The sequence below is a fragment of the Barbus barbus genome (assembly GCF_936440315.1).
Source record: "Barbus barbus genome assembly, chromosome: 18".
Taxonomy (NCBI): Eukaryota; Metazoa; Chordata; class Actinopteri; order Cypriniformes; family Cyprinidae; genus Barbus; species Barbus barbus.
In genome coordinates this window covers 28,551,933-28,567,091 of record NC_136746.1, presented here as the reverse complement: position 1 = coordinate 28,567,091, position 15,159 = coordinate 28,551,933, and the positions used below count along the sequence as shown (strand labels likewise).

The 15,159-nt window shown below is 34.5% G+C and overlaps 1 protein-coding gene and 1 pseudogene across 2 annotated transcripts; both read left to right on the top strand.

Moving 5' to 3' along the window:
- The first annotated feature begins 883 nt into the window (after window positions 1–883).
- On the top strand, window positions 884–2,850 carry LOC306884218 (annotated as a pseudogene). Its single transcript has 3 exons — window positions 884–1,467; window positions 1,916–2,166; window positions 2,235–2,850. The product of its transcript is annotated as an uncharacterized misc_RNA (transcript).
- Window positions 2,851–3,890: 1,040 nt separating this feature from the next.
- Window positions 3,891–14,200, top strand: ntpcr (nucleoside-triphosphatase, cancer-related). The gene is made up of 5 exons (XM_079439991.1): window positions 3,891–4,020; window positions 8,758–8,920; window positions 9,012–9,108; window positions 11,389–11,589; window positions 13,764–14,200. Exons 1-5 carry the CDS (start codon window positions 3,987–3,989, stop codon window positions 13,830–13,832), a joined length of 564 nt encoding a protein of 187 aa, XP_079296117.1. The 5' UTR covers window positions 3,891–3,986; the 3' UTR covers window positions 13,833–14,200.
- Window positions 14,201–15,159: the final 959 nt, after the last annotated feature.

The window sequence follows — 15,159 nt, the reverse complement described above, 5'->3', positions numbered from 1 at the left end:
TTTTTTGAGGAAATGTTTAAACAATATTACGTTTACTAATTAATTCAATATATTTTCTTTATATATTTTCAATATATCATCTTATATTAAAATGCAAAAAAATAATAATTATAAATTAAAATAAAATACTAGATAAATGAAGAAGAAATTAATTAAAATTTACTGCGGCTGACCAGTAAAAACACATTACACTGGCCACTGGTTCATGTGTACCTGCACAATACTTATTAATAATAATAACCATAATTAAAAAATAAATAATAATATGGAGGTATTTATGAAAAAATATATTCTGCTTGGATGTTATGATATTTGCTTTTCTATTGTGCTGCTTTGTCAACTGGAATTTCCAAAGAGGGATCAATAATTCTTATTTTTCTTTATTATTATTATTATTATTATTATTTAACAACCACAGAACAACATTAAGAGAAATGTTCCATTCGTTAGCAACACGTTACCAAGTGTACATGGTTAAAATTATGCAAATCAATAATAATAACAATAATAAAATAACAGTTTAAAATGTTTCAGGGTATAATAAAAAAAATAAAAACAGTTCCACTTATCTATCAGTATTATACTTAGTAATAATATATACGCTTTAATAGCATTATACTTCTATTAGCATTATACTTCTAAAAAAAACACTTGACTACAATATTGTTTAAAATCATTTATGAAAAGGACAAACTAATAAACTACATTTCCCAGTAACCCTCGGCGTCCGTGACGTATAAATCCTGAGACGACGTCGTTGCTAAGCGATGCGACGCTCTCACGCACCCGCTTCCGAGTTCAGTTTCATCTCCGTTGCGTCTCTCCTTTAAAAATGAATATTTACATATGAAAGAGTTTTTTTTTTACTCTCACGCCAAGGAACATGTATTCAACGCAAGAAACTCTCTTCTCACTGGAGCTGGTGATCGATTACGTTCGCTTTGACGGTTCACGCGGTAATGTTTTGGATCCTGCGGTGGCTGTTCGCTTCTTAGATTTCCCCACACTGCTGATATCCCAATCAAAACAAGAGGATCTCCCATCTAAAGCAGATCTAAGCCTATCACCTGAGGCTATATCTCATCCAGAGGATGGAGAGCATCTCAAGTATTCCTTCCATAAAGGCAAATCGTGTCTTTTTAAAATCAGTTTGCATTCGCTACACACTCATCTCATGAACACCCCTCTCTATGCAATGGTGTTGGATGTAAAAGATGAGATTCATAAACTTAAAGCTTGTTGATTTCGCTCGCTAAAGTGACAGAGAAAGTCAAGGGTATTGGCAACCCATCGGCTTATGGAGAGAGACTGACCACCCCAATATACAGTCTAATGGTGTTATTTCTCTGGCTTATAACATTGTAAGTCTAGGAGCTCATTTAATTCCTCACATCCCAGAAAATTGAGTCTATGAAGTCGGTGTGACTCGTGGAAAAGGAGGACAAGACTCCTCAGTGCATGCCAGATGTCCTGAAAAAGATGAGATGCCACCAAAAGTACCTGAGGACCATCCTGGGAATGGCCTTTTACAACAAATAAGCCTGGATGGACGATCTGCTGATATTGTGATATTATATATTTTGATCATGTAAATATCATCTTACTTAGACAATATTGGAGATATAGAGTGACGACTGATGTTTATATAATTTTATGTACAGTAGTCTGTTACACTGTTATAAAGATCTCATTCATTTACATTACAAGCAACAGAATTTCATCTTTTTAGCTATAAAAATATCAGCATCTGCACCAAATTTCATATTTTTGCCCCGTTTGAGTTTCTGAAAAAAACTGAGCAGTTTTTTCCTCCATATTTTCACCATATAAAATAAAGCCTGATGTATCAAATACGATACTCAACAAAAACACATATGCAGACTGTTTCATTTATAACTATTATTTCCTATTTCAGGGTTTATGGGTTTACTTGCAGCAATGGAGAGCCTTAATATTGAGGATCCAGAAGATGGAAATAATGAAGTAGAATCATCTGACATGCATGATTTTGCAGAGATGATGGCTGTAAAGGCGGACAGATCGATTAAGTTAACTTCAACTCCAAGGTTGGAGCATAAAGAGACGGACTCAGCTCCATTTGGGGATGTTATCAGACCACTTCTGAACTTCTTGAGAAAGACTAAAAAGCTCAAGTTCATATTCCAAGTCAGGATTCAGACCGCAGTGACCAGCATTCAGCTTCATCTATTCATGATTCAAATCTTGGCTTCCAGAGAGGAGATAGTAGAGCAAGCAGCCATCCTTGCAGGACAAGCTTGAGTAACGGCTCCTACGGACAAGAAGAGTATCAGGACGACTTCACAAGCCTAAACACAACCGAGGGATACTCACCCGACCCGTTCAGCAGTCCAGAACCAAGCAGACGTAAACAGCAGTTCGAGCTCTTCAAGTTCCTCTCATCCAAGCAAAGGTCTACCTGTTCCTGTCAAAGTGGAGAACTCTCCATAACGTGCTCTCAAAAACACACACGTCATCCGACCACGTCTTCAGACCTCCGCTCTGAGTCTGTCTTCAGATGAGCATGAGTTTGAGTCTGAACGTCACAGGCCTGGATCGCAGAACGCTGGACAAAAGACTCCATCTGTGCGCAGGACATTCGGAAAATCGGAGAGCTTTGACAGTGACCCTGGTGATAAGGCCATGACATTTAGCCGGGTGTCAGAGGACTCAGATTTAGCGGCTAATAACCCGGTGCTAAAGTCCATTTCATCTTCAGAGCAGACGGACGCTGATGAGGAACAGGATGAACTGGGCTCTCTGGGACTGGACAAGAATTACCATCACATTTCAGATCTGGTGATCAACAAACTTCCAGGATATACGCTGTGATTAGGCAACGTTAGTTTAACAGTGAAAATGAGTTTACACCAGAAACCAACAAACATCTGATTTATTAGTCAATATGACTATGTTTTAAATACTAAATTGTTGCATAGAACTGCATTCATTATTTGTATATTCATTCTGTTTTAACAAATGCAGCTTTTCATATGTTGACAAGTATTTAAGAGATTTTTATTATTAATTCATCTATTTCTGAATTTGTGAAACAGCTAATAATAAAAAAATTGTTACAGCAATAAGCAGTTGTTTCCAAATCAGAGCCTTAAATCCATTGATAAATGATTACTGAAGCAGTGTTAAGTCATTTAGAAGGGATAAAATGGGAATGTGGATTATTAATATTCGTTGTGAATGAGATGCTTCATGCTTTTCTGACAAAAAAAACACCCTGTATATACATCTTTAAACAGAACAGTAATGTTGTATAATATAAATGTGATAAACATACATTATATGCACATATATAATACATTAACTTACAAAAAGCAATGCATTTGTTACAGTATTTATTAATCTTTGTTAATCTTTATTTAATAAAAGTACAACTGTTGGTTCAAGTTAGAAAATTATATTTAAATTTTTTTAATTTATATTATATCTTGCTTATTGGCACACCACCTCCACAATATTTATTTGATATTAAATTATTTATATATATATATAATTATTATTATTACTGTTAAGTTAAACAGTAATGGGTTTTTTTCAGTAATGCATTTTGTTTTGTTTTCTTTACTAAAAATATAATTTTAAATCTTATAGATATAATTATTTGACAACGTATAATTTAATATTTCTCCTTTTCTGTTAGCCTACACTTCTTTGAGAATAAATAATTTGAGTGTAAAATAAATCGTGCATTCGTTTAAAACAAAAACAGCAGATTAGTTAATATTCCTTGTGAGAAATTAATACATCCTTGCGCAATTAACTAATTTAAGTTGCACAAGACCCATTTTTCCTCATGTATACATTTTTTAATCCTGTGACGCGTTACTTCCTCTGCGCTTGCGTCATATTATGCTGCCGGAAGTAGTGCAGAAGAACTCGAGAAGAAGAATATAGCCGTGCATGTGTGGGATCCTCCTGACCTGAACTAAAGCAGCAGGAATCATCTGTAAATGATGAAGCACATGTTCCTGACCGGCACTCCTGGTAAAATGAAACTGAACTGTAGCTCAAACTAGTTCAAATATAGAGAATTAAGCTACAAACTATCATAATGAAGAGTGTTATCATAAAACAAGTATTTTGAGCTGCAGCTAGTCATGTTAATGTCAATATGTTCGTAGATTTGTGTTATATTTTGAATGGAAATATGGATATTTTATTTGTAAGCGTTATACTATTTTAGTTAATGTCCTAAAACTAGCGAGCTAAGCCAGTAATAGAGTCGTGTAATGATGAAGACGCGAAAAGCGGAGGAACAGACAAATTTACGCTGGAACCGATTCAATTGAGTGAGTCATTTACGCTGAAACCGATTCGATTGAGTGAGTCATTTACGCTGAAACCGATTCGATTGAGTGAGTCATTTACGCTGGAACCGATTCGGTTGAGTGAGTCATTTACGCTGGAACTCAGTGGTGTAGTGGTGCCTGAAGAAGTGGGTATACTCTCCCATCCCCCAAGGAAACGCCAAACCTGTTGCCTTGACTTGCCTGTACATGCTACTATACCAGGGGTCTGCAACAGGGTTTGAAATTAACTTTTTCACTCACCATACAATTTTGCAAATACATTTTTAAGTTACCGGCCATTAACAACTTCTACTAGCCAAAAAACATCAGCAACATAAATAAAGGTTTTATATAAAGGGCAGTTTTTTTTTTCTTAACCTTATTAAATGTGTTATCAACCTTTGTTTCATAAAAAAATCCAGTTAATATAATACGACATGAATAAAATGGAAGAAGCAGAAGTCAATAGCATTTATTTGCATTTACACAGTTTAATGATACTGAAATGTAACATGAATGCTTTTTCCAAAATTACAACTGCATAAATAATGCTATGTGTTTTAAAAAAAAAAAATTTAATATACAAATATGTTGGGGAAAATACAGTAAGCTACTTTTAAATATGAAAGTAAACCGCCAGTAGGTGGCAGCAAGTGAGCCATTGAGTTATTTATTCAAATGATTTGATCAGATGACTAATTCATTCATGAAGCAAGAGCCTCTATGAATGGTTTATTGAATCAATGACTCAAATGATTAATTCAGTAAAGTGTGTTGCTCTGAGTTGGGCAACTGTTCTGCTGTGATCTTTGTTTGGAACTATTTTTATTTTTTTTGTTAGGCTAACCAAATCAAGTAGAAATGGTCAACATTGACTGCCTAAATCAGGGATCCTCAAATCTGTACCATTCCTGCAGAGTTTAGCTCTAACCCTTATCAAACACACCTGAGCATGCGAATCAGAGTCTTCAAGATCATTAGAAGATCACAGGTAGTCAGGGCCGGTGCTAGCGTTAGGGCCTCAGTCTTTCTGGACCGATCGTTCACCAATTTATTTAGAGTTTAAAAGAGCGTGAGCGCCGGTGCACTGATGCTACCAAACACAAAGCTTTGAATTCGTGCAAGTAAATGACATCGTGTTGGGAGCTGACTAGCAAAATAGCTACAAAAGTTAAAACAAAGCACTTTGTATTCAAATTAGTGCTGTTAAATGATTAATCGCATAATTGCTTGTATTTATATATATATACTATAAATATACACAGTACACACACATATATTATGTAAACAAAAACTTTTATTTTGAATGTGATTAATCTCCATTAATTATTTGACAGCACTAATTCAAATTCAAAAAGCAAACACACTAGACCATTTTTTAATGTTTCAAAAAAGTACCTCAGATGTGTGAAACTTCTAAATTGTGCTGATGTACAGGCTATTTAAGGTGGCAATGCAATAGATAGGCTAAAATCATATTAATATTAATAATATGACAATATCATAGTTAATATTGGTTAAATGGGAGGGAGAAACCCTGTCCATACCCAGCAAGTAAAAAAAATATAAAAGCACTGATGTTCATTTACTGAAGTGGTATTCAGGAACTGTGAATAAGTTACAGAACAATTTACTGCAAAATAATCATAATTTTATCATGGCTATAATAACATCCTCAACAAACAAAAAAAAAAGATTACCTTAAATAAAGTTTGATTAATATGTACATACAGTAGGCTACTGGTCAAAAGTTTGGACACATTACAGTTTATCATGTTTTTGAAATAAGCTTATGCTCATCAAGCCTATTTGATAAAAAAATACAGCAAAAAAAAAAAAAAATAAAAAATAAAATATTGTGAAATAGAAAAGTAAAAAATAAATAAATAAGAGCATTTATTTAAAATAGAAATCTGTTGTAACAATACCATTCAAAAGTTTGGAATTCAATGGGTCAGTATTTTTTATTTTTTTCAAAGAAATTCATAAGGATGTGTTAAAATGAAAGTGAAAAAGTGAAAGTGATGTGTGGCCAAGTATGGTGACCCATACTCGGAATTCGTGCTCTGCATTTAACCCATCCTAAGTGCACTAACACACAGTAGTGAACACACACACACCGTGAACACACACACAGCAGTGGGCAGCCATTTACGCTGTGGTGCCCTGGGAGCAGTTGGGGGTTCGGTGTCTTGCTCAAGGGCACCTCAGTCGTGGTATTGAGGGTGGAGAGAGCGCTGGACAATCACTCCCCCCACCTACAATCCCTGCCAGCCCGAGACTCGAACCCGCAAGCTTTTGGTTACGAGTCAGACTCTCTAAACATTAGGCCACGAATGATGCTGAAAATTCAGCTATGACTCATAGAAATAAATATTTTAAAGAATGGCAAAAATAGAACACCATTATTTAAAGTTTCACAATATTATCGTTCTTTCTGTATTTCTGATCAAATAAATGAAGACTTGATGATCATAAGTGACTTTCAAAAACATTAAAAATAGTAATGTGTTCAAACTTTGTTACTAAGTAAAAATATACAAATATAAAATGAAATGTTGTATAAATAAAAAGGTTAGGAATCACATTTGTTTCAAGTGCTTTTTATTGGGGGTGGGGGGCCTATAACATGAATTTTGCCTAGGGCCTCCTATGTCTAGTACAGGCCCTGCAGGTAGGTGAGTTTGATCAGGGTTGGAGCTAAACTCTGCAGCAGATTGGACCTCCAGGGTAAGATTTGAGGAACCCTGGTCTAAATTATACAGCACTTAATGTTAACTACTCATTTGAACTCTTGCATAACAGCAATGCCACATTTGCAATTGTATTGGTTTTCAGGGGGAAAAATTTACTCTCGTGTTGCTTAACTAGGCATCATATGTTATACATTAAAAAAAAAAACCTGTCTTTTTACTGCAGTATATGTTTCATCTTTGTGCAGTTATTTTAATTTGTTTTGATTTCTCAACAATATTCTCTCCCACCGGCTGCGCGAGCCTCATCTGGCGCGTTGTTTTAGGCTACTTTCAGTAGATTTTCTCTGTATTAGAGCTGTTTTGAACTTACTGTTTGAATGCATTCGTATACTGGATGTTTGACTGAAACGTTAACAGGAGATCATCAGTTTAAGAAATTTCTGATCGTTAAAACCTTCTTTTCATTTTAAGATATTGTTTTCGTTATAATGTACTGATTCAAATTAGTCAATAATTAATTATTATTTTACCACTCTGCGGACCTCTCGCGCATGAACAGGCAGCATTTCTGTCTCTGTCGGCATTCTCTCGGGAGCGGGTGCGGGGGGCGGGCGCAACCATATTTCAAAGCAAACCGCGGCGCCACGGTCCTGACCGTCTTTACTAGGCGTTTTTAGAGAATATTAGCATTTATTCACATGCGACTGGATTAGCTATTCATGTGGTGGACTGTCATGATTTTGGTTAATGCAGGAGTCAGGACACTATACTGAATGTTGCGCATCAGAAGGGATTTAGAAGTGGGTATACGCAAAGCCAACTGATAAAGAAGTGGGTATACGCCGTATACCTGCGTATACCCTCCACTACACCACTGCTGGAACTGGTTCAATTAAGTGAGTCACTTGCGCTGGAACCGATTCAATTGAGTGAGTCACTTCCCAGACAGCAAGCAGTGTCGGCCCAGATCCGGCCCGCATGGATTTCACACGGGCCAGATGTGGGCCAAAACTATGTTGCTGTCTGGGTTACGCTGGATCGATTCGATTGAGTGAGTCATTTACGCTGGAACCGATTCGATTGAGGGAGTCATTTACGCTGGAACCGTTTCAATTGAGTGAGTCATTTACGCTGGACCCGATTCGATTGATTCAAACTCGTGACTTCGATCATTTAGTAGACTGTCACGAATCTTTTTTTCTTTTTTTTTCTCACAGTATTCGAAACATCAAACCATTAAGGCAGTACAATTATAAACACAAAAGAAAGACACACACAAATAAAAATCCCTTAAGAAAATTAACCATGGTTTTATTGTAGTAAAAGTGCAAACCCATGATTAATTTGTAGTTACCATGTTTTAACTATAGTAACCATGTGTTTTTTGTTTGTTTTTCCACCTTAAGTGGACACACAGGACGAATATAGAGATGCAGTGTTCACTGCTTTAGGATTAACAGAACTTTGGATAGTTCCCATGGACTTGTCTAGAAATTGTGATATAAACTCAGAATTGTTAGATAAAAAGTCGTAATTACCTTTTTTATCCTTTGGTGTCTTCCATATTTCACAGCATTTTCCTTTTTACATAAAATTTCAATATTCAAAATAAAATATTAATTTATCTGTTAAGCCGCCATGTAGCGAGATCACTTGCTGTCAGCCAGTCATTTTCACAAAATAAACCCATTCAAGGTGTCATAAGATGGTAAGAACTCAGTGTTTCTGTCTGCTAGGTGTGGGTAAGACCACTCTGGTGAAGAAGGTGTGTGATGCTGTGCTCTCGGCCGGGGTCTCTGTCAGCGGTTTCTACACGGAGGAGGTCCGAGAGCGGGGCAGGAGAGTGGGCTTTGATGTGGTCACACTCACAGGGGACAGAGGACCGCTGTCCAGACTCAGGTATCGTCTCGTCTCTCCAGCAATCATCTGCTGCTCTTGTGTATTTACTGCTGTCGTCAATCACTAACACACTCTTCTGTGTTTGATCCAGCACTCAATCCGCCGCAGGGGGAGGTGAATGCAGGGTCGGACAGTACGTGGTCGATCTCCAGTCATTTGAGAGACTCGCTCTCCCTCTTTTCAGAGACGTATGTATGGATGAATGACTTTTATGTCAAAAATCATCGGGATATTAAGTAAAGATCATGTTCCATGAAGATATTCAGTGAATTTCTTACTGTAAATATCAAAACTTCATTTTTGATTAGTAATATGCATTGCTAAGAACTTCATTTGAACAACTTTAAAGGAGATTTTCTCAATATTTCGATTTTTTTGCTCCCTCAGATTCCAGATTTTCAAATAGTTGTATCTCAGCCAAATATTGTCCGATCCTAACAAACCATACATCAATGGAAATATTATTTATTCAGCTTCAGATGATGCATAAATCTCAATTTCGAAAAATGTACCCTTACTGGTTTTGTGGTCTAGGATAACAATTATGTTAGTACATCAAAATTAAAAAAAATGAAATAACATTAAACTAATACCTTAAACATTTGTTACTTGAAATAAAGTTAACATTAACTGGAATAAAATAAAATATAAAAAACTTAATTTTGTGATTACAACCAAACTGTTTTAAAAATTTATTTTAATTTAGTTTAACTTGATTTAATAAAATTAATAAAACTATATAGCCATTTTGAATAAAAATGAAACCTACAAAAACACATTACTAAATCTTTCAAATTAAAACAGAAATAAAAACTCAAAATTCACAATATTAAATAATATAAATTAAAAAAATCAAATAGTCAAAATTTCAACTATTAATAAGTAGGATAGCAGTGGTCCTAAAATAGCTCAGCTTTGAACCAATTTTCACTCAAAAAACACTCCAATAATCTTTGTTCTATTTAGAACCTTGAAAAACTAACTACAGGGAAAGACGATATTTAGCAGAATCTTTTAAAGCCTCAAAAACCATACAAAAAGTTTAAAGCTCAACAACAAAAACAGGATAAATGTGGCTTTATGTGAGGAATTCAGTTATTATTCACTGGAAATGTTGCATGATAGGAACGTTTTGCAACTTTTCAGTTTATGAGGCAGTCGTTTTCAAGTTTTGAACTTTCATGTCTTCACCACTATGCTACCATAATAAGCAGACACGCATTTAATCTCTTTGTGACCCAGAGTCATGCATTCCTGCTTGACACATTGAATGTGTCTGCTGCCTTCATCATCATCATCATCATCATCATCTGTTTCCTGGTTAGCGTAGGATGCACTACGTGTGAGACCTTAGTATCATTGAGATTCTATCATTTTTATTAGTAATTTGAATTTGTTTATATTTAAAAAAAATTTTATTAGAAATGTTACCTGGCTACTAGAAATAAAAGAAGCTTTTTTACTTGATTTTTACCTATTAACAAACAAAAATATACTGTATACCAGAACCACACAGGGTTTAGGGTTTTATATATTTATTCTAGCTTCAGTTTACTTATTTTAAGAAATTTTACCTGGCAACTAGCTAAAATTAACTTTGTTTGTTTTTTATTAACAAGCAAAAATATATACCAGAACCACATAGGATTTAAGTTTTTGATATATTATTTAATTTCAGTTAACTTTTGTTTTATTTTATGTAACGGAGAGTCATTTTTATTATTTTTTTTTTTATTTTTTTTAAAGTCTATATATTTTTAATTCACTTATTTTAGTTATGTTAGTACATCAAAACTAAATGAAAATGTTACCGGGCAACTAGCTGAAATAAGTTTTTTTAATTGATTTTAAATGATTAAAAAATCTAAAATATATACCAGAACCACACATGGTTTAGGTTAAGAAATTTAATTTAATTTCAGTCAACTTTTATTTTTAAGACAGATGTTTTGCTATGTATTTTTAATGTCTATATATATTTTTTAAATTTTAATGTATTTTTTTAGTTATGTTAATACATCAAGTTAAACTAAATGAAAATTAGAAATGTTACCTGGCAACTAGCTGAAATTTATTATTTTTTTTTTTTATTATTATTTAGTTCTAGTCCTGATGCACTTAATGCAATACTGGAGAAGTTATCAACAGCAAGAAACTATACGACTAAAGCAACAGGTCTGGCATGTCAATGATGCCAAACACCAGTTCGAGTCTCATGCATATGAAGGCACCAAACTCGAATATGCAGATGAATGAGATTTGGGAGCTGTGAAGATTATCTTTTATGATCACATTAAAGGTTTTTGGTCATTTTTAGAGCTTAGCAGCCACAGGTCACGGCTGATGTTCTGTGAAAGAAAGAAAATCCTAGGGTTTGGAACAACATGAGGGTTATTAAATGAACATTTCCTTGAAGACGTGTTCCACATCATGTTTCTAGCTGAGTTTTGAGTTTGATTATGGAACAGATGCGGGAGGGAAGCAAGAGGCTGTTTGTCATCGATGAGATCGGAAAGATGGAGCTGTTCAGCCAAGCGTTTATCCGTGCGGTGAGACAGACGCTGGACACCTCCAGCTGCTCCATCCTGGGCACCATCCCTGTTCCTAAAGGAAAACCTCTCACGCTGGTGGAGGAAGTGCGCAGCCGACAGGACGTCAAGATATTTATGGTAAAAACTTGTTTTACATCACTCAAGTTTTCCAAGCAAACTTCCTTCTCGCCTTTCATTTGCATGCAGCAGAGAGATGCCGCAGACCATTCACTAGATGCTAAAGAAATACTTTGTTCTTGTCCTTTTCCTACTTCAAAGAGTTTATAACCCTATGATACACTCCAAAAAAATGTAGGCCTAAATACAAGATTTATGTATTTGAATTGCGTTTAAAAAATTCTGTGCATTTTGATTGCACTGTTTTAACATAAGCTAATAAACTTAATGTGGTGCATTTGCTTTACTGACGAGATGCGCTTGATAATCTCATTCGATTATTTGCACAGCCCTAATTAAACCCGGTCAGAATTTCATAATTTTTTATTAACTAATTGAACATTGCTTGTTACACAGCTAGCCGTATCTTAACAATATTCATACTTTTGAACTGAATAAATTGAATTGTTTCAGGTGTAGTTTTAATTACTCAGTTCATAAAATCAGTCAAACCTGGAAACCTTCATACAATCAAACAAACCTGGAATGGATGGAAATTAATTCAAATACATCATTCTTAAATTTAGACCTAAATATATTTTTTTTAAATCAAGGCTCATTTTCAACACCAAAAGTGCATATATAGTTCCCCAAAAGATATCTGATGCATGCTAGACTTCTACACAGAGGAAAGTGGAAGTGTGGCTTCATTTGACCGTTCGTCTGTGAGTCACACAGGACGTGTGTCTAGACCAGCATGTGATGAATCCATTCGGTGTGTGCTTTACATGTGTTTGTGCTGCTGAAATGATGAATGATAACACAGATTCCTGTGCATTGCTTGTTGTTTGGTCTGTATGGAATCTGAGCCCACATCAACAGAAGCTGCACAGAATTCAAACTCGCATCATTCACTAAATTCCAGCACTTAATCAGTGTTCTGAGCGGCAAGAGATTTGACTTAAAACATGTAAACAATATCATTTTATAATGCTGTAAGCTACCAATATATAATAAGGAGCTCGGTTACATCTATTCTGCAAAATTCCACAGACAATCAGTGCAGAAAACTTTAAAAGGACACAGATTCCCTTTTCTGTGATTATATATGATCAAAACAATAGTTTGAATTTCATCATCATTCAACTTCATTGTTGCTTACTTTCATCCAAATATGTGACCCTGGAGCACAAAACCAGTCTTACGTTGCTGGAGTATATTTGTAGCAATATCCAAAAATACATTGTATGAGTCAAAATTACTAATGCCAAAAATCATTAGGATATTAAAGATCATGTTCCATGAAGATATTTTGTAAATTTATTACCGTAAATATATCAACTTCATTTTTGATTAGTAATATGCATTGCTAAGAACTTAATTTGAACAACTTTAAAGGCGATTTTCTCAATATTCAGATTTTTTTTCACCCTCATATTCCAGATTTTCTAAAAGTTGCATCTCGGACAAATATCGTCCTATCCTAACAAACCATACATCACTGGAAAGATTATTTATTCAGTTTTCAGATGATGCATGAATCTCAATTTCGAAAAGCTGACAGTTAAGACTGGCTTTGTGGTCCAAGGTCACATTTTCTACAGTCATGGAAAACATGCAAATATCAGGGAATTTTTAAAGTGTCTCTTTTTATTTTTTTTTCAAATGTAAAAAAAAAAAAAAAAAAGTCATTTAATAGTATTTTTTAAATAGTCTTTTTAAAATTGTCATTTTATATGATTTAATAATTGTTTTTTTTTTTATACAAAAATGATATTTTTATAATACAGTTTCTACAGTCATGGAAAACCTGGAAATATTTGGGCGTTTTGTTGAAAAAAAAAAAAATCTTTATTTAACATTTTTAAACAAACATTTGTTAATTTCTCATTTAATAGTTTGTTTTAATTTTCAGCTTTTATGTTCTTTAATTTTTTCAAAAATGTCCTTTTTTAATTTCCATTATATATTTGTTTATTGGTTCACTAGAGCTTGCTCTTTGTGAGTTCAGACTATGTAAAATGGTGTTTAAAAGTCTTAATCAGTAATCACAAACATGGAAACTAATTGGTCAGAACTTAACTCTCTGAAATGGATGTTTAATGAACAAATCTGCCTTTTTTCACTATTGCTCATCTTTTCTTTCACAAAGTCAAATTCCAGTTACGTTATGCTGTCTGTCTGTCCTCCCACAGATCACGAAGGAAAACAGAGACTTGATCTTTGATGACATTTTCTCAGCTGTACAAGAGTGCCTGAAGTAAACGAGGAGGCATACGTTACTGATCATTTATGTTTTCATTTTTGTTTGCCAAGAAGCCCCTCAGGAGCTCCGTTGGTTCGTCCAGTGCAGCGTCACAGGAGTGTAATGTATGCGTGTGATTAAGCATCTCTCTCTCCAGCACATCTTGTAATGGACCGAGCTCTGCATTATTGATTGGGAGCGAGCGTGAGAGACCGTCCTGGAGGAGCAACTGAGATGAACAGAGGTGATGCCCTGCAAACACTCGTCAGCCCTTAAATGTTTTCAGTGGGACAGAGAGGCCACTGAGGCGCCGACCTTTCCTCCTGAGCTTCCTGTATGTACGTTTCCCATTAAACAGGAAAATAAATTCATATTTGAGAGAACACGGTCAGGCTTCCAGATGTTTTATTTTCAACGCAAGTATGGAAACATGTTCCTGAATATGGTTAAAAATTATATACTGTTTCACTTTTATAATACTTTTTCTTGACAAAAAAAGTACAATAAATGCATAAGTTTTATATATCATTATTCACTGAATATGCATAATACATTTGAGAACTACAGCTTTAGACAGAATAACAACTGGTCTCTTCCTTCCACAAAGTTAAAAAAGGACTAAAGAAGTTTAGGAATATCCACTACTGTTACTGTTTTTTGGCGATTAATCCTTGCTTTCAACCAGCAATTCTGTCTGTTTAAAGGGACAGTTCACCTAAAAATTTGAATTCTGTCATTTATTCACCCTCAAGTTGTTCCAAACCTGTATTAGTTTCTTCTGTTAACCACAAAAGATGATATTTTGAAAAATGTTGGTGACTAAACGGTTGCCATTAGCCATTGACTTCTATAGTATGTTTTTTTTTTTTCATACTATGGAAGTCAATGGCTACCAGCAACTGTTTTAAAATTAGACATGTTTAGAACAATATGGTGAGTAAATGTATTTTTCTGTTTTTAATTAACAAAACATTTAACAAAAAAAAAAAATTGCCATTAATGCATGCAATATTTAAAACAAACTGCAAAACATTTGAGTTCGTCATGATCGCAGATGGTCAGTGCAATGCTATTAATTAATCCAACCACAACAACTGAGTTTATAATGTCTGATCCCATTTCAATTTATTTTATTTGTATGAATTCTTTATAGATTTAGGCACAGACTATATAGTGAGTAAATACTAGAATTCAATAGAACTCAAAACATTCTTTACAAAATGCTGATATCAATGCATGTAATTTTATTAGACAATGCAAAAACAAATTAAAGTTCACAGTTGACTGATGCTACTACTCCAACCACCACAGCACTTTATAATGTCTGATCTCACTTTAACATTTTA